At 44.4% G+C, this 24,804-nt stretch overlaps 1 protein-coding gene across 3 annotated transcripts in view; it reads left to right on the top strand.

Moving 5' to 3' along the window:
- The window catches only part of SLC45A3 (solute carrier family 45 member 3), a 137,264-nt gene extending 115,666 nt beyond the window's left edge, over window positions 1-21,598 (top strand). For all 3 annotated transcript variants that reach the window (XM_069238560.1, XM_069238558.1, XM_069238561.1), the window contains 2 exons: window positions 3,244-3,509; window positions 10,828-21,598. In XM_069238560.1, coding sequence (XP_069094661.1) covers window positions 3,244-3,509; window positions 10,828-11,271 — 710 coding nt within the window. In that variant the 3' untranslated portion in view covers window positions 11,272-21,598. The remainder of the gene's footprint in view (window positions 1-3,243; window positions 3,510-10,827) is intronic.
- The last annotated feature ends 3,206 nt before the right edge of the window (window positions 21,599-24,804 follow it).

Raw genomic sequence — 24,804 nt, 5'->3', positions numbered from 1 at the left:
CCCTTGCCTACGGGGACGCTCCCCCTGCGTGACATTGGCGCAAAAAAAAAGATCCCCGGTGCCTAGTTGTTTCTGCCCCCCTTGGGGGCAGATTGACCTAAAATCAGCCAATTGGCCCCCAAGGGAGGCAGAAATGGTCTAAATACAATGTGCCCCCCAGGGGAGCGACCCTTGCCTAATGGGTCGCTCCCCATCTATAAAAAAAACAAACAAACCCCAAAAAAAAAAAAATTAGCCCTGGCGCCTAGAGGTTTCTGCCCCCCCTGGGGGCAGATCGGCCTAATTAAAATAGGCTGATCTGCCCCCAAGGGGGCAGAAATGGCCTAAAATTTGCCCCCCAGGGGAGCTCCCCTTGCGTGAAATTCACGGAAGAAAAATAACTCCCTGGTGTTTAGTGGTTTCTGTCCCCCTTGGGGACAGATTGGCCTCATAAAAATAGGCCAATCTGCCTCCAAGGGGGGGCAGAAATCCACCTCTTAAAAACAAAACAAACAAAAAAAATTATCCCTGGTGCCTAGAGGTTTCTGCCCCACTTGGGGGCAGAAAAGGCCTTAAACCCCCCCCCCCCCGCGGGAGCGACCCTTGCCCAAGCAGTCGCTCCCCTCATGCCAGTTTCCTTTTGGAAAAGAAATCCCTGGTGTCTAGTGGGCATTTCAAAAGCCGGATTGCTTTACAATCTGGCTTTTGAAATACTCAGAGACTTCAAAGGGAAGGAAATGAAGCCTCTCCGGCCTCCTCCACGTGCATTTCTCTTCCGATCGCACTGGAAGCTGAGCTTCCAGCGCAATGGGAGGAGGCCTCTGTGACAGTCAGCGCGCGATCGTGCGCTGACGTCACAGGAGGGGTGGGGGGGGGGGTCAGGGGTGGAAGGGGAAGGGCTTCCCCTTCCATCCCTGCCTTAGGGGGGGTGGGGGGGACCCCACAGAGGGAGCGCTAGCACTCCCTCTAGGGTCAGTGCCCAGGACATAATGGTTACGTCCTGGGCACACGAGCACTGTGCCTCAGGACATAACCATTACGTCCTGGGCACAGGAGGGGTTAAAAGGTTTCATAAACAATTAAATTATTTCTTTTTTATCACAAAGATGGTAAGTGCATGAAATTTCAAGACAAAACTTACCTTCTGGTTGAGAGATAAATACAAAGTGTGCTTCAGCAATTTCAGCATGACATCATTTTGCAAGATAGGATTTAATCGTTTCATAGATGCTAGAAGGAAAGTTTATTGTAAGTAAGGCAGTAGTGGCTGCTTACATTTCAAAATGGTGGGTGCGATATTTTTGACCCACCTAAAGGCAGTGTGAGAAACCTGCACAGCTCTCAATTGTGGTCCGTTATAAACACTGTTAATAATAGGCCACTTTTGAGAGCTCTGGAGTTGAGGCTGAACCATGGCAGGGAGTTTTTCTCACTCTGCCTGCAAGTGGATATAAAAGCAGTTTCAGGGGAAAAAAAAAAACAACTTACCCTCTTTTGTCCTTGAGTTCCTTTTTGCTCCTGATGCAGTTGGAGGCTCAAAGGCAGCAAGGAGTCTCAGAGCCACTCCCCTAACTAATCCTGATGCTGCTCTCATGCTGCTGCTAATATTACCCTGCATGGGGGAAGCACCATCACTGGCCATAGCAGGCTGCCACGACGCTCCCACATGCACTGGGGCCTGTGCCTACTCTCTACCCAGCTGTCGAAGACAGCACGGGCCGGAGAGGTCCCAAAGCCCCCCTCCACCACGCGGCCTCCTCAGCACAGCACCTACCCTGAGTGAGTTTGGAAGGGGGCCCCTTCCATGTTCTTTGCAGGGGAGGCCTCTCCAGTTTCATTACACCACTGATTGCCACAGTAGTTCCTGGCATTGAACAAAACTACTTTGTGTGCCAGTAAGCTCCTTGTGGTAGAGCAGAATGTGATCACTCACAGTAAAGCCAGCTGTTAGAGAGAGAAATAGAAGTTTAATAAAAACAAAATGCCTTTGTTAATGCCAGATCTAATTAGGGACCCAATGCTTAAAGAAAGTCACAAAAGTGCACCCATTGTATACATTGTTTAATTAGTGGCTTTTATGTATTCACAAGAACTTCTAGAAGTAGACCAGAAAATTGTTCTTCTAGAAAATATTTGTGAACTGTATTTTAGCATGAGCAAATATACAGGTGTAGATTTGCTCATGTGAAAATCTATTGAGCATTTCCAAGTTCACTTTCCCTGCAACCACATTTTTCCCAACCTTGGAAGAACTTCTACTTCTACCATTGTCAGGAGTACATTTCCAACCTTTCTCATTATGGGCAAAGATTAGAGAAGAGCTGGTAAAAATTCTTAAAACATGCACTTTCATAGGTTTGCAGACTCAAAGGCATTCCTGCCCTGGAACTATTGCTTACTGCTTCCTCCAGCACATGTATGTAGATCTGCAGAAAGGTGGCAAAATAAGGAAATTGCTATAGTAGGGATTGAAATTGCAAGTATTCAAGCCCTACTAAAGTAGTAGCCCTGACATAATCAGAGAGGCTATTGCATAATGAGATTGCTACCATAATTTGTCGCTGCATTACATGGCACGAAAGGGACAAGTATATATTTTTTTTACAGGACAAGTAGATTTAAGAAGCAGCCTGTCCCATGGGCAAGTAGATAGTTTATCAAATTCCACACCCCTGTGGCTTTCATGAATTCCCAAGAATTTACAGAAGTATGCCAGGAAATTGTATTTGTACTCCTAGAAAATAATTGTGAACTGTATTTTAGTATGAGCAACTATGCATGAGTGGATTTTCTCATGCAAGAATCTTGAATTCGCTTTACCTCCAACTACTTTTCCCCCCCGTAAACCTAAAAGACGTTTTTCCTTTACCCTATTCAGGAGTACATTTTCAGCCTTTCTCATTATGGCAAAAGATTAGGAAAGAGCTGGTGAAAACCCCTAAAACCATGCAAGTTAGTAGGTTTGCACACTATTGCTTACTACTACTTGTTGCTGCACTACATGGCACCAAAGGGAGAAGTGGATTTATTTACAGGACAAGCAGATTTCTAAAGCAACCTGTCCCACGGACAAGTAGATATTTTATTAGATTCCATTCCCTTGCTTAGTAGGTTTGCTGACATTAACTATGCTAGTTGTAATGTGTTTGAATATTAAAGCAGCTCGAGTTGGACTTGTACTAAAATAAATACTGATTCAGAGCACATATCCCTCTACTTTGTTGATCCATAGACGCCTCTGATGCTCACTTCTCTCTTTTTCAGGTGTACGGATGGGCAGCCTGGGCCTCTTTCTCCAGTCGGCAGTGGCCATCGTCTTCTCGACAATCATGGATCGCCTGGTGAAGCGCTTCGGCACGCGGGAGGTCTACCTCTCCAGCATGGCCGTCTTTTCGCTGGCAGCCCTAATCATGTGCATCTCCCACAGCATTGTCGTGGTGACTCTGTCAGCTGCACTTACAGGATTCACCTTTGCTGCCCTACAGATCGTGCCTTACACGCTAGCGTCACTTTATCATCATGAGAAACAGGTGTGAATATGTTCCATTACTTTGCCCAACATCTCTTTCCAATGGGAAATGTAGATGCATGTTATGGTATTGGGTGGTCTCCGAGTGACTGTCACAAAAGCTATTGGTCTTTTGGCTAACAGTCAGTACGATGCTTATGGTCAATGAGCCTGGATTTATAAGGTAGTAGTGACAGTACCACAATCCGGTCATTAAATAGAACAAGTGTTGGGTACATAAGTAGCAACGTGCCAGGAGCTTGTGGCCTATGTGGACACAGAGGATAACAGGAGGGACTTCACACTAACAGACACCAATTGTAGCACACATCCGATCGGCCAATAGAGAAATCAGGGTAGAAGAATGCCTCAGCAGTGTCTCCAAGGCTTTAACAAAACATATTGCCCACTGTGCACAGCGTGGCTTCGAGCAGCTAAAGGAAGTAGGAATAGCAGCCTCTAAAGGTATTAACAAAATTAATTGTATATGTTGCAAAACTGAATTTCATTATTTGACAAAATAACAAAAATCAGGCTGACAAAACACCTGTTTGAACAAATGTCAAAATGACGAAATACCTGTTCCACCCCCAAAAATTGTTTTCTGTAAAAAGGTAAATGTTAATTTAAAAAAGTGGGGATGTGGTAGTCCTCCTTTTCTGATTACCACTTAAAAAATATGTCGCAGGAAGACGAAAAGGAAAGCTAGGTGAAGGGTAAAGGTGAAAGGCTGTAGAGGATGATGGAGAGAGCCGTAGATGGAGTAAGGAAGTATTTTTGAATCGCAAAACACTGCGAGGGAAAGCAGCAGTAGGGGCATTAAAGAGAAGGAGGAGGAGGGAGAAAGGGAAGAACCCCCCTTAAAAACATGGAGCTAACAATGAAAACAATACATTGGTAAATGCAGTAGATTTCGCCTATGTGATTAATAATAAGCTGTTTTTGTTCCAGCAACAGAACTAAGCGTATAGACTATGGCCCTCCCATGGCCAATCGCATACCTGCTAACCCTCTCGTTAATAAGGCAGCACTACAGGGAACAATATAGCATGTGAACTGGGAGGCTGCCAATATGGAGACACATTTGGAGATAGCTGCAAAATGTGCTGTTCCAAATAGTTCCCTTGTGCCGAAGACCCTGAAATGAGGGTATCTATGGTCAATCAATTGAGGTATCCGATTAGTCGCAAGCCGACCAGCAGAGATGTGAAGTGATGTACAGTGGTATTTTAATGCAGGATCCTGGCTCTTTTCTCTGAGGCTTTCTGCTGCAGCATCTCTTGCACCAGGGAAACCCCAAAGCACTTAGGACACATCAGCCAAGCAGATATTAACAAAGGCGTACTGAGCAGATAACGTTGCACTTTTGCAAAAATAACCATAATATCTACAGTGTTTGAAAAGAAAGCTTCAGAATTTTTTTTAATATTCGTTTATTGGCACCACCTAAAGCCACTCACCCATTAGTCCCACTCTGGAGTTGTGCTCTGAAAGCCATTTTGTTGTGCTGCTGACCTAAGGCAAACTTGTGGTCGTTTTGTGCAGTCTCTCCGAGCTGCCTTTCATCCCTTCCATCCCAATCTCATCTGCATCAGTAAACGACAATTCATCCTGGTATTATTTGAATGTCTCTAGTTCCATTTGAAGTTTAAATCCTAGACACAAAAACGGAAACAAAAAAAACAACGAGCAAATGTAAGCACTCAAAAGGCAAGATAGACACCACTTGTACTCTGTCAGTACATTTATGTTGCGCTGTGCAGACAAAACCTAAAAATGAATGTGAGCCAGGAAGACACTTTTCTCCAGCCTCAGCCACTCTATGCAGAGTGACATATCAGGCCACGTCGGCTGCCGTTCAGGTGGTAGACTTGTAACAGGCCTCTCTGTGTGGATATGTTAAACACATCCCCTCCTTCAAATGTGTGTGTTTCCTGACGTTGTAAACCGGACCATTAAGCTTGCAATATATTTACAAACACGCTTTAAGTATCAGCACATTTATTCTTTGTTATTTAGAAGTGGTTCCAGAATTTTACAATGCTCCTCTCTCCTTGTAATACATGCGACGCATGCATATTAAAGAGTATGTGTATATATATATATATATATATATATATATATATATATATATATATATATATATATATACATATATATATTTATATATATATATATATATATATATGTGTGTGTCTGGGTATGTCTGTATCCCCTCCCCCCCCCGATGCCAGAAGGACAGTCACCCAGGCCCTTGTCAGCAGCCGCTTCGAAAACAGCAATGCACTCTACACCAGAACCACCACCAAGACCCAGAAAAGACTACCATGCATCCAGAACACCTCCGCCCGTCTCATCAAGAACGCCCCATGACACAGCCACACCTCTGCCCTTCTAACCTACACTGGCTGCCTATTGACAAGAGAATCACCTTCAAGCTCCTGACCCACGCATACAAGCCCCTACACGACGCCAGACCAGCCTACCTCAAACACAGACTCTCCTTCTACACTCCTGCCATACAGCTCTGCTCAGCTGATCAGGCCTTCACCAGCATCCCCGCAGCTGGAACAAGATCCTTCTCGCACATCGCCACCAAGACTTGGAACACCCTCCCCATCTACCTCAGGCAATCTCCCACCCTGTCTCAGTTCAGGAAGAACCACAAGACCTGGCTCTTCGACTGATCCTCAGCACCCCTCCACGCCTCCCCCAGCGCCTTGAGACCCTCACGACTGAGTAGCTGCACTTTACAAATCCATGATTGATCAATTACACGTGCCAGTGCGTCTGTGTGTGGAGAGAATATAATGTTGCACGCAGGACAGTATACAAAGAACAATGCACACATGACATGCATAGAGGACAGGGCATACGGTGACTGGTGTGCAGTTGCAGCTGACCGGCTGTATGCGTGTTAGGTATAACATGTCTGACCACTGATTGTGGAGGACAAGGTTTGCAGTGAGTATGCGCTGAGGTTGTGTGTCTGCCACTTAATAAACCTCGCTGTCAAGCTAAAAAATTCTGACTTTTAATGTGTTCATTACTGACGCACCTATGAGGGAGTGAAAGAAACTGCTCAGTTCTCTCTAGCCAGAAATGTAGAGCACTGAAATTCCCCCCCCCCCCCCAAACACACAGAAGAGAAAGTGTGTTGTAATAAAGTAAAATAAGTAACAGTTTGAAATTGTTTCATAAGCTTTCATATTTACCTTTACTCACACTATTAAAGAAACACAGCTATATTCAAACAAACTCAAGCAATTGAAAATAGAGAGAAGGGGCATGACAGAGGATGTTGCGTAACAGCCAGAACTGTCGATTTTGGAGCTGGGTTTTAGTCTCCGCATCAGCTCACAAGCATGCTTGAAATACGTGCTAACACAAAAATTTAAATAAAATACATGGAGAAAGCAGAAAAAAACTGTCAGAAAGTACACTTGAAATGCATGCGGTTGTCAGACAAAAAAAGCAAATAAACGCTGTGGAGCCTTAAGCAAATAAAAAGTTCCCATCAAAGTGGGTGGATGAGAACGAGTACTTGGGCCACTGGAGACTGATAAGATAAATACACATGGAACTAAAGGAAAGAGAATGTCTACAGCCAATAGAAATAAGGAAAAGTAAAGTGACAAGTTCACGGACCAATAAGAAGTGAAGGCGAGATGCAAGTCCCTTTTAAGATATATGAAATACAATAGATTTCACAAGCACAGCGCAAGCACTGTGCAGGTGAAACCTAAAGTAGCACAAAGAAAAGAATGTTTCTTTAAATGAACGCCTTTACCAGGTTGGTTTCGTTAACCAGAGGAAAACTGATCTTAAATTTTTAAAAAATGTGAATAATATTTCAAAATAAATTCATCAGAACTATTTCTTTTCTTGCAAGTTTTTCCTTAAAAACACATACAAACTTGTAAAACCACCAGTTAACACAAAGTGGCAGGAAACCGTAAGTATCAGTTGTTAGATGCACAGGAAGAACAATTGATTACAAGACATAAAGTATACTCTGCTTACCACACATAAGACCATCTGGCAAGCATGATGAACGACATGCTATATTGACATGGTGGGATAATAATCATAGCGGTTAAAATGCAGTTTGCTCAATAAAGAGTTAACTCACTGTCCCTGTTAGCAAAGCCTGTTAGAAAACAACTCTTTACAAGAGACAGTCTTTTCCCTTTAGCTTCCTTCACTTCACTATCTTTTTGCAGGAAATGTGAGTTTCAATTTCTAGACACAAGTCACAAGAGATGCCTGCAAGCACTTGGGCAGTGTCCCCATCTTCTTTGTAGGTGTAGGATCCAGTCTGATTTATACTTGGAGATCGGGGATAGGTGTTATCTGTAAAACATACCAAGCAGTGGTGTCACCTTGTTCACTACCCCCATATTAGTAATAATGTGTAATTTTTTAACTCTCCTTCAGAAGGAGCTTAAACTTTCCAGTACACAAAACACTTCAACTGAGCAATTTCTCGAATCTTCATATCTGTACTACTCATGAACATAACCCCCCCCCCCATGCCGCACACCACAGCTTTTCCCATTCATCTTACCAACGATCTTGTTAATTTTCTGTTTAAAAAGCCATACCGCTCCACTTTTTCCCACAACCTCAACATCACGATGTTGTAAAGGGTTGCAGACTAAAAAAAGATATTTCTTATACGTTTGCTAAAATTGTAATGTGCACTAATACGGACAGGTGCATCAACGCTAAATAAAAATATTTTTGTTAAATTGTATGCTACTGCATGCACATAGTGATGCTTTCAAGGGTGCTTTTTTAACTCGCCTGGTTGCATTTTTCTTGATTATGTGAAGGGTAGTTCAGGAGTCCGCCAACTGTCCACAATTGCTTACCCACCGTTTTATTTTCAAATTGATGTATTCAGGCCTTGGAGGTAAGATTGTATCTTTAATTATCGACATCGGATGCATGAAGTTTTAGATTTCAATTTTGGTTTACTTCGCCTCTTGTTTTGTAAATGTCGGTTCTCCAGAATGTGTGAGTAGGGGACCCTTCGAAACCTTTCAGCATGTTATTGCCTCCATAATTTGTGCAAGCCATTTGGGTAGTGCTTCTGTGGGGTCTTGCAAGTGAATGTCTGAGGGCTTAACTTTGCAGATGGAGAATGTAAGGGTGGCGAAAGCAGTTTGAAGGGCTGCAGGATCTTCTGGGGAGCGAGTTGAGCATTGTTTGTGTCAGTTGTAGAGGCCTGGTGTGACACTATGGAGATGATTTAGGAAGAGGGATGTTGAGGTGAGAGTGAGATGCACAGCCCAATTTAAAGGGGCTTCCTGCAAATAGAAGAGAGAGATACAAAACGGACAAGTTGCGATTGGGATTGTATGTGCCTGTAGTTATGTGGGAAGTGACATTGAGTGAAGAGTTTTCCACAAGAGTCCTTCATGCATGTGTTATTGAGAGAGCCTGAAAGGTCCAAGTCACGAAGCATTGCTATCAACAACGCAGATGGTGTTTGAGGAGGTGATGTTGCAGACGTCACTGACGTTATAGTCAAAGTTGGGGGAGAGGTGTGGTTGCGGGCAAAGTATCAGGTTAACTGTGATTGATTGAGTGGGTGAAAGTGAGAAACAGGCTGTGGGTATGTTAAATATACATCGCTTATGGTAGTACAATATGCTAGATATACAAGTAGTTTCGCCAAAGGAACTCAGCTGTATGTTTAATCCCTTGGAAGAACGGCTTTTGGCAGGGACAGTACAGATACAAATTCAATAGCAATGGAGCCTCACGATTGGGAACCTGTTATGGCTCATTTCTTCTAACTTTGCTGTCTTTTTATGTGTTTTTAAAATACTTTTGCTTCCTCTGTCCTTCATGTGTCTTCTACATTTCCTCTTGCTCTCCTTGGAAGTCTGGACCGGGGGCTGCTGTGTAATACAGCGAGTCATCTGGTCGGGCTGCGCCGCTTGTGAGTCTCCCCGCAGGATTCATCTGATCGGAGGGTTCTCTTTTTGCTCATCCGCATTAACTGTGTAAGTGAACTCCTTTTCGGGTTTTCATAGTTCTTATATGATACGCGGTCTAAGACAGTGAGCTTATGTGGAAGAGTTTATTATGGGTTTATACTGTCAGATAGTCCCAGTACACTTCAATGCTTGGAGAAAATTCAACGCTTGCTTCATCGTTCTCTTGTAATCTCTAAAACGTAGCCGGTTGCCTTGTCGAACCCAGAGTCAGCAAGAGAATAACCCAGTGCTAGATGCAGTTCCTTTGTTGGTAGTGTCCATGTTGTGGCTTCCCTGTTGGTCCTAGAGCCTAGGGTTAGTTGGTTTGTAGTAGATCCTGTTTGATTACTTGATTTACTCAACAACAAAAAAAAAAAAAAAATAAGGCAGGATTTGGATGATGGATAGTCCCTGTGTTTCTTCTGACTTTGGAGTCAGAGTTCCTGATTCCGTGTGGATCCTGGGGTAGTTCCCTTGATGTTTTGAGTAAGAACGAGGTAGATCCCCTATTGGCTCGAGTTTTGTTTGATATAGAAAAGCTGTACAAAGTTTATGGTTGCCTTGTTGGATCTAGATGCTCGATGGTTCCCTTGTCTGCACTAGAAGTCTATGTGGGCACTACACAGCAAATGGTTTCTGTATTGACTTTACACTCTAGTACTAACCTGTTAGTTTTATATCCATGGCGATCATTGTTGCATCTATAAACTGGACATTTTCCTGGATGGCTACATTTGATGGGGAGCCTGTTTGCATTAGACATAGTGTAGGTCTGTTTTGGTCTAAGATGCTGGGTACATGTGCGTCTTCTGCTTCAATGCATTTCTGGTGGCTCTAGATGATGGCATGTTTCCTAATTGTACATAGATCCTGATGGCGACCTTGTTGTTTGTCAACATTGAGTGAATTTACTGTGCAGCGGGTCACCAAGTGTACGTTTTATTGGCTGTTGACACAGGATGTTCGTTTGTTGGTAAGTTCTGCATGGTTGGTTGTTTTGCTGTAGATTCTGGACGGTTTTGTTTTTGGATGCGTGTAAGGCAAGTGTGATTCCCTTATAATGCTTCTTATTCTAGGTGGTTGGTTTTCTCCCCTGTGTGTCTTAGCTAACTTTAGATGCTGGAAAGGCCCCAAGGATGACTTTACAAAATGAGCGGTTTGCCTGGCTCTAGAATTTGTGCCTAATGCCAGGTTTGACTCTAGATACTTGGTGTCACTGTTTTCACTCTGATTGGCGAATTGCACCGTTACCCACTCTCTTTTGTTCAGCATGTTGTTTGTTGACTCAACATGTTTAATGTTCTCTGACTAGATTCAAAATTTTCTTTTTTTCTTTTTTTTCTTTTTATGCAGGTGTTTTTCCCCAAGTACAAGGGAGTTGATGAAGAGGACAACAGACCGGAGGAGCAGAAGGCACCTCTTTTGAAGGGGCTCCACTCCAGCTCCAAGCCCTCTTACCCCAATGGTCACAGCCCTGCCTTACTCTTCTCCACCCCTTCGACCTCCAGCTCTTCCCTGTGCGTGGCCTCGCCCTGTGAAGCCTCTGTGATGATGACGGGTCTGCCAGAAGCTGACCCAGTAGCGCCCGGACGTGGGATCTGCCTAGACTTTGCCATCCTGGACAGTGCCTTCCTGCTGTCCCAGGTGGTGCCCTCTCTCGTGATGGGCTCCTTAGTGCAGTTCACGCAATCAGTGATTGCCTACATGGTATCTGCTGCTTTCCTAGGACTGTTTTCCATCTACTTCATAGCCAAAGTAGTTTTTGAAAAAAGCGATATGGCAAAGCCTACGGTGTGATCTGCAATCTGTTCGGCAGGTACGGAATGTATGCCAGCGTTGTCCTGATGCCCAGTTACTTGGTGGCACTTGTTGCCTTTTTTTGTTTTGGGCCACCGGGCATGCTGTTACCTCACAGCTCTTAAAACCATCCGACCACAGGGCCCACGACGCCATGTCACTTCTGAGCACTATGCCCACTAGTACCTCGGGGGCACTGGACATCATCTCATCTCGAGGCAAGGGATCCCTTCTCCCCTCGTGGAACTAAAGTGGTTTGAGCATCCGCTGCTTCTCGATCATTCCATGGCACAGTTGGAAGGAGCAGAGCAAAGAACATTCTAAAATCTCAAGTGAATGTGTGTACACTAGCAGTAGCGTTTTTGTGCACAAAACTCCCCAAAAATCCAGATGTATGTTTTTAATGTAACTCGCTGTTGTTTGACAAGGGTTTGATTCGTAATTATGACATGCAGGCCCGAACTTCGCTAATAGTGATGGCAATGAGGGGAGACCACATGTTGTAAGCTTTTACGCACCACCCCAGTCCTGTGCGTGTTGGATTGTGCACGTTTACTGAGTCCAATGTTTCTTAGACCGGTTCTGTTTAAAACATGCGTCTTCGAACCATTTCATCAGGTGTCCGTTTTCTGAGCATTGAAAGGAGCATAAAAGAAGTGAGCTGCGACTCAGCGAGCACAGCCACTGAGTGTCTTTCATTATTCCGCCTTTCCAGAGTGTGGCTGTCATAATAATGCTTCTTTCAGAAATACTGTGCAAGTCCGGATTTAGCAGACCATCTAACTGCGTAAAAAGCTTTTCACACTGTGAGTAAAAACTGCAAAAGTTTCACAGCCCATCCAACCACCAGATGCATCGTACAATCCTCATTGTATTCCCAAAGGTCACTGTTTGATATGCCAGACCCTCTTAAGCACATAGGGAAAGTGCTCCGGAGATGGAGCCTTTATTTGTGTTCTGAAAGATGCAGTATATTTTGGGAAACAAGCTGTTTTTTAAATAGTTCAATCTGCGAGCGTGTAGTAAGTTCAGCGTTTTGCAGCCATGCACAAAAAGAAACATTAACCATTTATGACTCAAGTTGAGCCTCATAATTGTTCCCACCTCTAGGAGGATGGAAGGCAGAGTCTAAGCAGGGCGTGTTGCCATTACAAACTGACCACTAACGTTTGAAAGCCCGCTGCATGCAACATTTTGTGTTCCAAATTATCATGTTATAAATGTTGTGTCCTACAAAAACACCTCCCTATTGGGTATGGATTATGTACAAACTCCAGTTTGGTGATGTGTGTAAACTATACTTAGGACACGAAATGTATGTCAGACAATTATAGAACCTTGATTTTGATTAGATGGTAACAGGCCTTTACAGCTTTTCAGCTTCAATTATCACTCTCCCTGGGCTTCAGAGCCCGCCTCATAGTTATTGGGCACTCAATTGTATCTGGAGGAAAGACAAGTGTTACGATTTCAAGGGGTAGGTGGCTCCTAGGATTTTGGTAAGGGTGCACTGGGACCAAACCACTTATAGGTGCTAAAGTGGATCTGCAGCAAAGAACTAGTATACAACTGTTCGTTTCTTTTTCTGGCCCACATCTGATACTTCTGGGTCATAGGTTCAAGATATGGTTCTCTGGTGATCAGGCATTTTGTATCTATCTAACTGCAATCTGCAGGTTCTGGTTCTTGTTACTGACAGGAGTTGTACCCTATTCTGGGTGCGAAGGTGCATGGTGGGTGGTTGAAGCTGGACTTCTTGGTTCGGGATTTTATGAAAGGCAGTTACTAATGCTTGGTGTTGTGGTAAAGGGATCTTCCTGAGCTTCTAGGAACCTAAGACACCACTACCCCAGCATCCATTTCGTAAACTGGAATATTTTAAGTACGCTAGTTTTTGGCTTTTTATTCCACTAGTGCGACAGTTTTGAATTTAAAAGTTTGGTATTTTGGTCTGGCCTACCAAATCTCTAGGAGGAGTGCATTTTGACGTCTTTCTTTGGTCCTTTCCTGGTTGAATGCGCATGTCTCTGGTACTTTCTCAATGCACAGAGGTTCGACTTGTTTCCTCCTTTGCACATGAATTCATCCTGTGCTAGCTGTTTCCCCATAGTGTGTTTGCAACATAGCTCCATTTATGTGGATTTCCAAGATGAAATACATTGTGGCATCAGGCTGGGACGTGGTTCAATTTTTAGGGCAGTCAGAGGTGGCGGCGCAGGTTAAGGTTTACGACGGCTCCAGATAGCGGCTTAAAGCAGGTATGCTGATTGCAGTCTAACTCTAACATCCTTTTGTATCCTGAGTCTATGCTTATTATATCTTCCCTTCACCTCTGATCTTTCCAGCTTCGCAGAATATTCTGCACAGTCCCTAATACTTGCCAAAATTATAACTATTCCGTCCTGCCGGTCCTTAGTGTCTTTTCTGCATTCCATCCATTTTGTACAATTTAATATGATTTTGTATTGGCCCTCAAAGTTTGAACACTTTACAGAAAAGTTGCTTTTAAAATGTGTAAGTCCTGCCTACATGCCATGCGCACTAGTAGTTGATGGACTTTGGTTGCGTTAGAATGAATCCACAGTGTGTACTCAGTGATAACCCTCCTCAGACCTTGGATAGAACCAATAGGTTTCTCTTCTTGTTGCACTGTCTGTCATCTATGATATATATATCTGCCCCTTGACACTAATCACCATCACCATTGGAGAAAAATTAGCAGCCTGGGCTCCTTCTTGACCACCCACATCCTCTATAGGCCGGTGTGCAATGTGAGAAGATTGCACTGCTGGATAGAACAGAAAGGCTCGGTGGCTCTCAGTCTGGGACTTCGCTCTATTTAAGTTTACTGGCATAAATGACACATTTTTTTTATTTGGATTGTGCTACACAGCAAAATCTACTTAGTTGTATTTGTAAGTTTGACAGTTTCACTTCTCTTGTTGGTTGTCTAAACTAGACCTCTTGTTCCTATGTCTGGTTGGTTTGATAGCAGAAATTCGCTTTTTGAGCTGTATTCTTGTTCTGATGACTTATACCGTATTGCTGTTGTTTTTTGTATGTTTTGCAGGATGCTGTGTGGGCGCTGGCTGAGACAGGGGAGGTACGTTTTACCTCGAGTGTCAAATCTAATATTCAAAGTCCGACTTGACTGCATGGCTGCACATCATACCAGAAGCACAGGCTGTAGGAAGGGAAGAAAATGGGATTCTAGAGAAGGAATTAAGTTGTGTGGCTGGTGGTGTTCAACAGGGTGCACATTCTATAGCATTCAAATGTTCCTCTGGCAGAGAATATGTTAGTGATAAATTGTACACGTAAGCATAAGTGCGAGTGGTCACCAAGGCATACTTGTGTTTCAGGTGCAGTAGACATGTTTTTTTGGATCTCCTTTATGACAGAGATGGAAATGTATATCTTCAGGAAGGAGAACACTGAGGCTAGCACTGTTATCACACAAAATACAATGGAATAAATACACAGCGGACCAAAGATGCCCTTATAGCATTAACACCGCCTGCTTCCAACATTTGGTTCAAGAGTGCTTAGACTGCCCTAAATTACCCATCAGGGGAACACTTCGAGGCTATTAAGAAACCAAAGTACATTCGGCCAATCCTTTCTCCCTCTTCGCCCCACCTCACCTTCTGACTGTTAGGATCAATGTCTTAGGATGAATGCAGTAGTAACATGCTCACAGGGTACAAGCCCACCCCACTCCTTAAACCTACTGCTTTCAACTGGGGACATCAGCACAATTGATTCCTCTTCAGTATACTCAAATAGCAATGTTTAGATTGAAACTCTTCAGCGAAAACTGCCCTGTCACGCAGGCGACGAGGACCTACTGGCCTTTTCTGTTTCCCTTCCCCATACCACCACCAGGCCACCTCACAGCAGCCAAGTGTCAATAAAAACATCTGCACCCTGATCAGATGCTCCTTGCCCTGTCACATATTTGCTTCCCCTTCAGGATGCGATGCAGAGTGTTCCTCCGATGCACCATTCTATTACTCAACCACTTGGGCACTGAATAAACCTAATCAGTTCTTCAATGCATATACCTTGCCTTCTGATACATCTAGGATTCACATGATATCACACAATCACTGCCCCAGCGAATAACGTTGCTATTCAGGTAAACTCTGCCAGCATCTGCGAGAACTCCTTTTTTAGAGTCGAGCCTGAGTCGCATGCGCTTGCCCATGCGTATCGCTTGCAAGACGCTTTAGTAGTTAGAAAAGGGCTTAGAGCCCTGTCCATGTAGCGTCAGTGTCTTTCATTGGTTCGTGGGCTTGCGTTTTAAATTTTGCTCACTTTCATTAGTAGAAGGCATGCATACTTCATGCCTTTTCCGGTGGTTAGCCCTCCTCGAGCGCAGCGACCAAGTACTGAAAACATACGAGGCTTGCTATTTTCTGTCCGGTTTGTGGACTATGTTTTATCTTTTTCGCAGCGCGATCTCGCTTGGCAGAAGTCAAGCGCTTTGCATGACATTGACCCTGTTACATAGTTGATTGCACTTTTGCCAGTTACGTAGATAATTGCACTTTTGGCGATAGGTTTCCCTAAGAGTGAACTGTAGCAGCGCGATCAAGCTCTTTTTTTTTTTTTTTTTTTTTTTTTTTTTCTTCTTTTTTTTCTCCATTTAATGTGGGGAAAAAAAGTCCGGTTGGGAGTTTACAACTGCTAATAGCTCTACCTCGGAGAAATGCAAGACCTGTTGCATTGCAAATGCTTTTTTTTCTAATGATTGTCTTTGCCTCTGCATAGCACAATATTTACGGCTGTTTTCACCCGGTTGCTATAGCGCGCAAACAGTCGCACACACTGCTGCAATCTACCGCCACAAAAACCCCATTCACACAGAAAACATATGGCTGCACTGAACGCCAAAGTTACTTCAAACAGGGCTCGTGCACAGCATCATAAATCTGCGGACAAAACCCTGTGTGGAGAAGTTTTAACCTCCCTTGACAGTGAGCGAGACCTCTAGTGTTCGCTGCTCGAATAGACATTTATACATCCAGGTAAGGGTACACAGAAGTACTGGGCCAGTGACGGAATTGTTTCCCATATGAGGACTCGGTATGGAGAGGACAAATCTGGTTAAGCCAGTCAGAATGCTTCTGTGAACTCTGTACTGTTGCTTTAAATTCAGTGAAATTGTGTAGCAGGGATATTAATCAGGCATGGAGCGATAATAGCCTTATGACATATATGCTGTCAGGTATTAATAAGTGTTAATGGTCCCAGGCCCTCTTTATATGCGGTCTCTTTCATCTCAGGCCAGTATTGCAGAATAGAAAATTAAGGGTGGTTAGTGTCATTAGTTAGTGGACTAGGAGACCAGATTCTGCATGAGGAGGGCTTCGCCCCTGAAAACGACTGCACACTATCTAGCATAGGTATACTGAGAACTGCACAGCGGTATCTATGTCTAGAAGATTGCATCATGTGGGGATGTGAATTGCAAGGGTGGGTACTGTAGTCTTCCTGGCTGCTGCACCAAAGCAGAAACTAGTTCATTCATAGAGTACCCAGTCAGTCAACATCAGTCCATTCAAAAGAACTCGGCACACAACAACAGTTCAATGGTAATGAACCCAGGCATACACCAACAGCCAATTTGTAAAGATTCCAGCCACACAACAACAGTCAATTCGTAAAGAATCCAGTCACACAACAGTCTATTAAAAAATACTCCAGCCACCCAGCGCCAGTTGATTCAAAAGAATCTAGCCATTCAATACCACTCACAACAGAAAGAATCCAGGTACACACCACCAGCCCATTAAAAACAAATCCAGCTACACTACACCAGATCATCCTTAAAGAACTGAGCCATGCAACACCAGCCCATTCAAAAAGAATCCAGCTACAAAACACAAGTCCTTTAAAAAAGAATCCATTTCAACACCAGTCCATAAAGAGCCCACCCACAAAACAATAGTCCATACCTAATGAATTCAGCTGCAACACCAATCCATTCATAAAGTGGATAGCCAAGCAGCACCTGTCCATTCGCAAAGAATCCAGACACACATCACCAGTCTAGTCATTAAAAAAAAAAAAAGCCAGCCACGCAACACGTGGACATTGGCACCCAAAACCATCATGCATACCATTTTTGTGCCCAAAGTAATCAATAGTTGAGCTGCTGTTTCACTCTGGCAAAATGTAGCATGTCTTCGGTTTCCCCACTGGAGTCAGTGTCTGTGCCCCTGGAAGTGCAGAAACCTAACTATATTGACCCTAACCTAGGATGAGCTGCAGGTGCTCCCCGACAACGGAGGTGCAGCAGTGTGTGTCAAGCGATACTGCTCTATAGCCACGTACCGTGCTTATTCAGCAGTGGGAGTTATATCCGCTACCTTTTTAAGTGCTAGAGTACTCGAGGAGCATAAACTTCCCTTTCTACAAATTGTTCCTCAGGACTGGAGTCTACACATATTGCAAAAGGTGTAGTCACAGTGAAGCACCAGAGTGTGAACTTCATCTAAAGGAGCATTCTGAGAGCTTTTACAATTCCAGGTAGTGTCAGCCTCTGGCAGCAGTGTCTTCTTAGCACTTGAGTTCTCCTGGAGTGCGATTTCCCCATTCTCCAAAGCAGTGTCCCCACCCGTGTCCCTCCGGCGCTAGAATTCAGCAGTGAGAGCTTCATCCAGAGTCTTGCCAGTGCTACAGAAAATCTGTACTTTGACCTTCTTCCAAAATGTGCATTTTAGGGGCAAGCACAAAGCGCTGCGTCCCTCTTCTAATCTTTCTTAGAGGGGATTTCAACCACGCCCATGTTATGTTGGTCACTTTCATTGGTTGGTGGGCTTGCCTTTTAAAATCCGCTTGATTTCATTAGTTGAAGGCATGCGTACGTCATGCCTTTTCCAGTGTTTAGACCCTCCTCGAGAGCACCGGTAAACTACTGGAAACATACGAGGCTCCATGTTTTCAGTATAGTTTCTGGACTACTTTTTCTCTATTTCACAGAGCAATCGTGCTCGTTTTTATTTTTTTAAATTTAATTTGGCAAGAAAACTATGGTTAGGAGTTTACTACGCTAATAGCTCTAACTCGACATTATATGAGACCCACTGCATTGCAAATGCTTGTTCCTGAAATGCACACACATTTTCTTCCCACTAGGTCAGGGTTGCTGCAAAGTCGGTCCTGGAGAGCCGGGTCCATGCCAGATTTTTAGCATATCCACATTTAGAAAAATTGAGATTTCTGAAATATCTTTATTCTAAATGTGGAAATGCCAAAAACCCTGGCATGGATCCGGCTCTCCAGGACCGACTTTGGTGTAATCTTCACCTAGTGCAGGGTTCTGCAATCAGGGGTGAGAACCCTTGTTCAGTGTACCATGGTCAGCAAAGTCACTTGCAGAGGTGACCAATAGAAGCCGCTGAAGCCAGTCTTTGTGATACATCATTCCAGTGTCCAGTTTCTTTCACAGGGGTTAACCCAGCAGAGCAGCTGCCGGCCACTCAAACAAATGGCCAAAACAATAACATTGTAATGTGAAAAATCCAATGTAAAATATTATTCTACTGCACATCATGGTGCAAATATCCCCCTTAGCACCTGGATGCCACTCTTCCATGTTTTTTTTTTTTTTAATCAACTTTGCTCCAGACATTCCCTCAGCACGTGAAGTGGCTGGGCCTGTCCTAAATACGTCAGGAGTAAAATAAGTCTAATCTGTGCTCACTGCCATATTTACCCGGTGGTAGACCAATATGAGCTGTGTCAAAGAAGCAACTACCTACTCAAGTAGGATAACACCACACTCTTGAGGACATGAGGCCTAGAAGACGGAGAGCGCCCAAGCCATCAATGACCAGGTGGTGTATTTGTAGATGTCACTCCAACCCTGCCGTTCTAAACTTTCTGGTTAGTTGTGAGCATGGCAGTCTTAACTAATCTTGTTTCTTACAAACAATTGTCTTTCTACACCCCATCCATGGGTAGTTTGGATTTTGTATGGAGATACCTGATGTAAAATGCCTCAAATGAATACCTACCCTGAATAATAACTAACTGTGGAAATGTTGCATTTTGAAGCAGTCAGTCGACTTGTTTGTTAGTTGACACCCCTGACAGGATCTCTAAAGTGTAATCAACCGAATCATGATTAAAAAAAAATAACACAGTGGGCCCGGGCAATTTTGTGAAAAGGCAGGAATTACAGACCACTGCCTGCAAGCATATGGTACTGGATGGTCTGTGGACAGCCTGTTATCTGTGAAGTACCTAAGTTTTCAATGTAAACAAACTCAGTCAAGCATTCATGCTTAAGGAGGTACATAGAAATGCCAAAGCCCTCCTCCTCACCCCACCCAATCAGTGTTTTTAGTTTTTTCCTTTGAGGAAGCTGCCATCAGCTCTGGTTGGGCGGAACTGGGCTCCAAGACATACCCTAGTCTGCTCTACAACTGATTTTGGGACATCATGAGTCGTAACTTCTAACCACACATTATAGTGATTGCCGGTCGTTGTTACTCAGTCCTTGTTACAGTCTAGTCTCTCATTCCCTACAAATTCTGAACTTAGCCATCATTAGACCAACAGTATGCAAGCTTGGGCATCGTTTACAAAAATGATTGCACAGTAAGCTGACCGACCCGATAAACGGTCCATCAAGTTCTCTTCAGTCGTTGCTATCCTCAATAGCTTTCTTGATTGGACCGCACTGCATTACAGAAAAGGCACTTGCAAACTCCCCCTTCAGAGTATTTTCTAAGTCTGAGATTGCAAGTTCGTCCCCAAAGCCCCAGAGCAGGTAACACTGGCTCCCTTCTGATAACACTTGTGGGCACTCTGAGACTATCAAGCCTCTAGTGTGCGAGTCAAATGAAGGCAGTCAGTTGCAGACATTCTTCTCTTTGGATCACTCGTCACCCTCAGGTCCTGCCGCACTTGGATACTTGATGGATGCAGACACGGTTGGGCCATTTACAGTGTGTGCTTGTGGTGTAAGCCCTGCTGACCGTGAACTGCCTGTGTTTTCTTGCCCCACATGGATGGCCAGGCTTCTGTTCAGTCTCCCGATGATGGAAACTGACTGCTAATAGTAAATCAATGAGTTAGGAGGCCCTTGGCGGCCTTATGTATACAGTTAAAAACAGGGTGGATAGCCTTGTAATTGCCAGTAGCCCGCCTCGTTAATGCGGCTTTCGCATGCTAATATTTTCTTCGGACCTAGTTAGCAATTAGGAGGGTACAATGCACAAAATCAGTCTTTGATTTTTTTTATTTTTATTAAACTGTACCTATACACGAAATTTCTATTTTATAAATTATTTTATTGGGGAAAATCAAGGCTTATTTTTAATTGTCAATGTCTGTGCTTTCAGAAATTTATATTAGAGTCATATTTATTATTTTAGAGACCAACTGTGAAAACGTTTTTTATAAATCACACTGTCCCGGTGGGCGCTAGCAGTATGGTACGTGTCGCTTTGTGCATCGTGGAATGATCCTCAGTGCTCTCACTCTCTGTTGGGAGCGGGAGGTCAGATCTTAGGGTTATGCCCTGAAGCGGCCGAGTGTTACTACCCCACAGAACCTATGCAGCTTAAATAGCTCATTCTAGCACTACAGCGGCCTTCAGCTGCGGATACCCCGTAGTTTTTTCATCTAGCTCTCCCTGGTATGCCCCTCTGGTCTCTCATCCTGGTTTGTGCTTTTTAGCGTCTCTCTTGGCTCCGTTTCTGTTCTGACTCGCTGGTGTGGCCCAGTGGTCTGTAAGTCTAATTTGACGTCCTAATGTAACTGCATTTTTCTACTGTACCTCAGGTCCTTGATTTCCACGTCTGCTAAACACTGAGACCGTTACCCGAACTGCCTTCCTAATTGGGGGTACTCTCCGCCGCCATTTTGGTTTCTCGTTCCCGATCACAGATACCAAAAGGATTGTGGCTGTGGCCTTCAGTGGCATAGCGTGGGGGTTGCAGGGGGTGCCGGCCGCAACATCTTGGAAGAGACTAAATCCACGGGTTAGGGGGCGCAAATTACTTGCCTTGCCCCGGGTTAGGGTGCGCAAATTACTTTCCTTGCCCTGGGTGCTGACAACCCACGCTACGCCACTGGTGGCCTTCTTAGGAGTTGAACCTTGACCGACCTACTGTAATTGTTTTTCAGGCTGTTATCTGCCTTAGTGTATCTTCGTTACCCCCATCTTTGAAAAAATGTTTATTTTTTTGGGAAGGATTTTTATTGCTCTACTGTTTTTGCAATAAGTGCATATTTATTTAGAAAAGTAAATATTTTGTACAGTGTAAGAATAATATACATACTGTGGGAATAAAGTTGATTATCTGTTAAATGCTGTTTTGTATGTTTTTATTCTGTATGTCTCATTTGGTTGAAATATTTAGCTGATTCTGTGCTGTGCTACAAAGTGCTTTTTATGTCATTTGAAGCATTGTACTTAATGACTTCGCTAAGATTTTGAGTGCACTGCTTCAAAAAAGGAAAAATGTGTTCAGGGAATTCATTAATCTCTTGGAGGTGGGGTAGCTGGGAGGATGGCGGAATGAGAGCAAGAGTCAGTGACAGTCACCCTATACTACCATTATGTATGCAGTAGTTTTACAAATACTGCCCTCAAAGAAATTTGCAAAGCAAAATGCGATAGCAAAGCTGTTCTGGTTTCATTTATTAGTCATAAATGAATCACATTTCAAGGTAGCTTAGGTGGCTAAAGCACTTGAGGCCTCATTGAGTTTGGCAGATGGAAAACTCTGTCCACCAAACTTCCAACATGGTGGCTGCTGCCTATGCGGCGGTCTCGCCGCCAGAGTCATTACAAGTTTCCCACTAGGTCTGTGGGCGGAAACCTAAGTTTCCATCCACCGGCCTAGCGGGAAACAGGCTACAGCATTGTCTCCGGCTCATAATGGAGTCGGCGGTAATGCTGTAGCCAGCAGGGTGCACCAGCACTCTTGCAAGTGAAAGTTGAGACGGTGCTGGGCATTGGGGCACCTGCACTGCCCATGCCCAGTGCATGGGCCCCCTGTGTCCCCCTGCACCTGTTCTCCACCAGCCTTTTCATGAAAAGGCTGACAGAGAACGAGGTTGTAATCCGCAGGGCAGCACTGCTTGCAGCACTGCCCTGGTGGATTAGAATCTCTACCACCACTGGTATCCAAGATCCTGGCGGTTGGACAGCCAGGGTTGTTATGCAGGTGTTGGACTGCTGCATCAGCAGTGGTCCAGACTGCCACCACGAGTGTGGCGGTTGTAAGAGCACCACACTCAATGAGGGCGGCCTTTGTGTTGATATCTTTGTGTATTGAACACATCTTGGATAATAAACAGTTAAGAGATGTGTCTACAAAGAGAAATCTGCAAAAGTACATTACAATCTCTTTGTCACAGATTTGAATCGTAAAATATCTACTGATGACTATTTCTAAGCATAGATTTCTCACCTTCGAATATTCTTCCATGTGACATGCTGGATCTGGAGGTTTTTCACAGCCATGCGTCCACGTGTCAGTAGATGGTGCTATGTGGCTCTATTCCACCCCAGATGTGACTGAACAGAACTGCATATATGCACCACCAGTAAGCGCTGATGTCCGTTAATTTATTTCTGCGCCTTTTGACACTGATCCAGAGTGCTGCTTTTGAATTAGTTGGTTTCACAATGAGTTCCAAATTTCAAATAGTGTACTAGGGAACAATGTACCCACTGAAAACATCAGGATTCAAGCTGTTCCACGTCTGCAGTTGACAGTCATGGATTCATAGGAGGTGTGCTTGTGTTGCCTGGACTCGGGACACAGCTCTTAGGATCTGTGATAAGTACACTCTTGCATCAGATTGATTCAAGACTGAGAGATGAATCTGTACATCACCAAGCACAAGAAGAATTCATGGCTTTCGTGTAGGTCTTACTCTGGGCTCCTTTCCAGCAACCTTTCTACTTCCCGCTCCAAGTCTTCCAGTAAATGGCAAATCCGAAATCAAGCATAGAAAAAAAGCTGGACTCTACCCCATACTGCCACTCTGATTCCAAAGCGATGGCATGAGAATGTCAAGATGCAACCCTCACTCCATCAAGGGTGATGGTCACTGATCTGATCCCTTTCATGCCCCCCCCCCCCCCCTAGGAGCTGCAGGCTCCTCCAGTCAGATTGTTCCAGGGAAGACCCGTTGACAGTAACCTACTTCCTTGGGACACAGTACTGTGCCTATACTTAGTCCAGGACACACTTCCACTGTAGGTCCAGACCTCACTAGCTTTCATCACTCCAACACGTATTCTGATTGTACAGGAAGATGACTTGGCAGTTTTGTTTATGTTGGATCCCAAACCTACATTTGCCTGAGCTCAACGAATACCACACTACGAAATTACAAATGATCAACAGGTCATTATGCAGTCTAACTGTAATCCTGTGCCTTTATCACATCAGAGCTACCAATAGAGGCTCCATTATCTTTTTGGTTCTGACTGATCCCCTGGCAGAACAGAACGCTCTTCAGGATGTTGATGATTATAATGGTGAGGAGATGGCTTGCTTTCCCCCTGATTATGCCTTGATTTACAAAATGCCAGTGTGCCTGACACCTCCCCCAAGACAGAGCTTGACTTGCAACATGGGCCACCATTGGAGCTTGCTTGATTTGCAGTAGTGGTTCGGAAGGCAGGAAAGGTGTTAGCTATAGCTGTCCCCAGTTGAGACTGAAACATATTTTAAAATAAATCCTACCGCCTGATCGGCAACATCTGAACTTTTGCTTCTTTTCAGTCATACTCTTGCAGATACTTTGATGCCTTCCTGGTAAAAAACATGTTCTTGCCAGCAAGTGAAGTGGCAGGTGCCCAGTCTACAAAGAACAGTGCCTGGTGACCCGTATTTTCTCATAAAACATCACACTTCAGAGAGCATTATTGTGCTGGCCTTGACCAGTAAAGTGAATCCCAGTGTTCGATGGCATCTGTCGCTGTAGATACACATGTTCTGCATAGCTCACCATCTGGTGTTGGGTCGGAGTGTTACAAGTTGTTTTTCTTCGAAGAAGTCTTTCGAGTCACGGGACCGAGTGACTCCTCCTTCTGTCTCCATTGCGCATGGGCGTCGACTCCATCTTCGATTGTTTTCTTTCCGCCATCGGGTTCGGACGTGTTCCTGTCGCTCCGAGTTTCGGAACGGAAAGTTAGTTAATATCGGAAGATTTTCGTCGGTATTGTTGCGTTCGGGATCGGCGTAGTTAGATTCAACACCGCATCGAAGATCGACGCGCTCCGGTGCCCTTCGGGGTAGTTTTCGATCCCCCGTCGGGGCCTGGTCGGCCCGACCGCGTGTCGAACAACGTCGATGGAACGGACCCCGTTCCGTTTTTGTCCCAAATGCCACAACAAATACCCGTATACAGACCAACATTTGGTCTGTAACCTGTGCCTGTCACCTGAGCACAGTGAAGAGACTTGCGAGGCCTGTCGTGCGTTCCGGTCCCGAAAGACACTCCGTGACCGTCGAGCCAGGAGACTTCAGATGGCGTCCACGCCGACAGCGCACC

Source organism: Pleurodeles waltl, chromosome 6, assembly GCF_031143425.1.
Source record: "Pleurodeles waltl isolate 20211129_DDA chromosome 6, aPleWal1.hap1.20221129, whole genome shotgun sequence".
Lineage (NCBI taxonomy): Eukaryota > Metazoa > Chordata > Amphibia > Caudata > Salamandridae > Pleurodeles > Pleurodeles waltl.
Note: the sequence above shows the minus strand (reverse complement) of the source record. Positions and strands in the feature narration are given on the sequence as shown.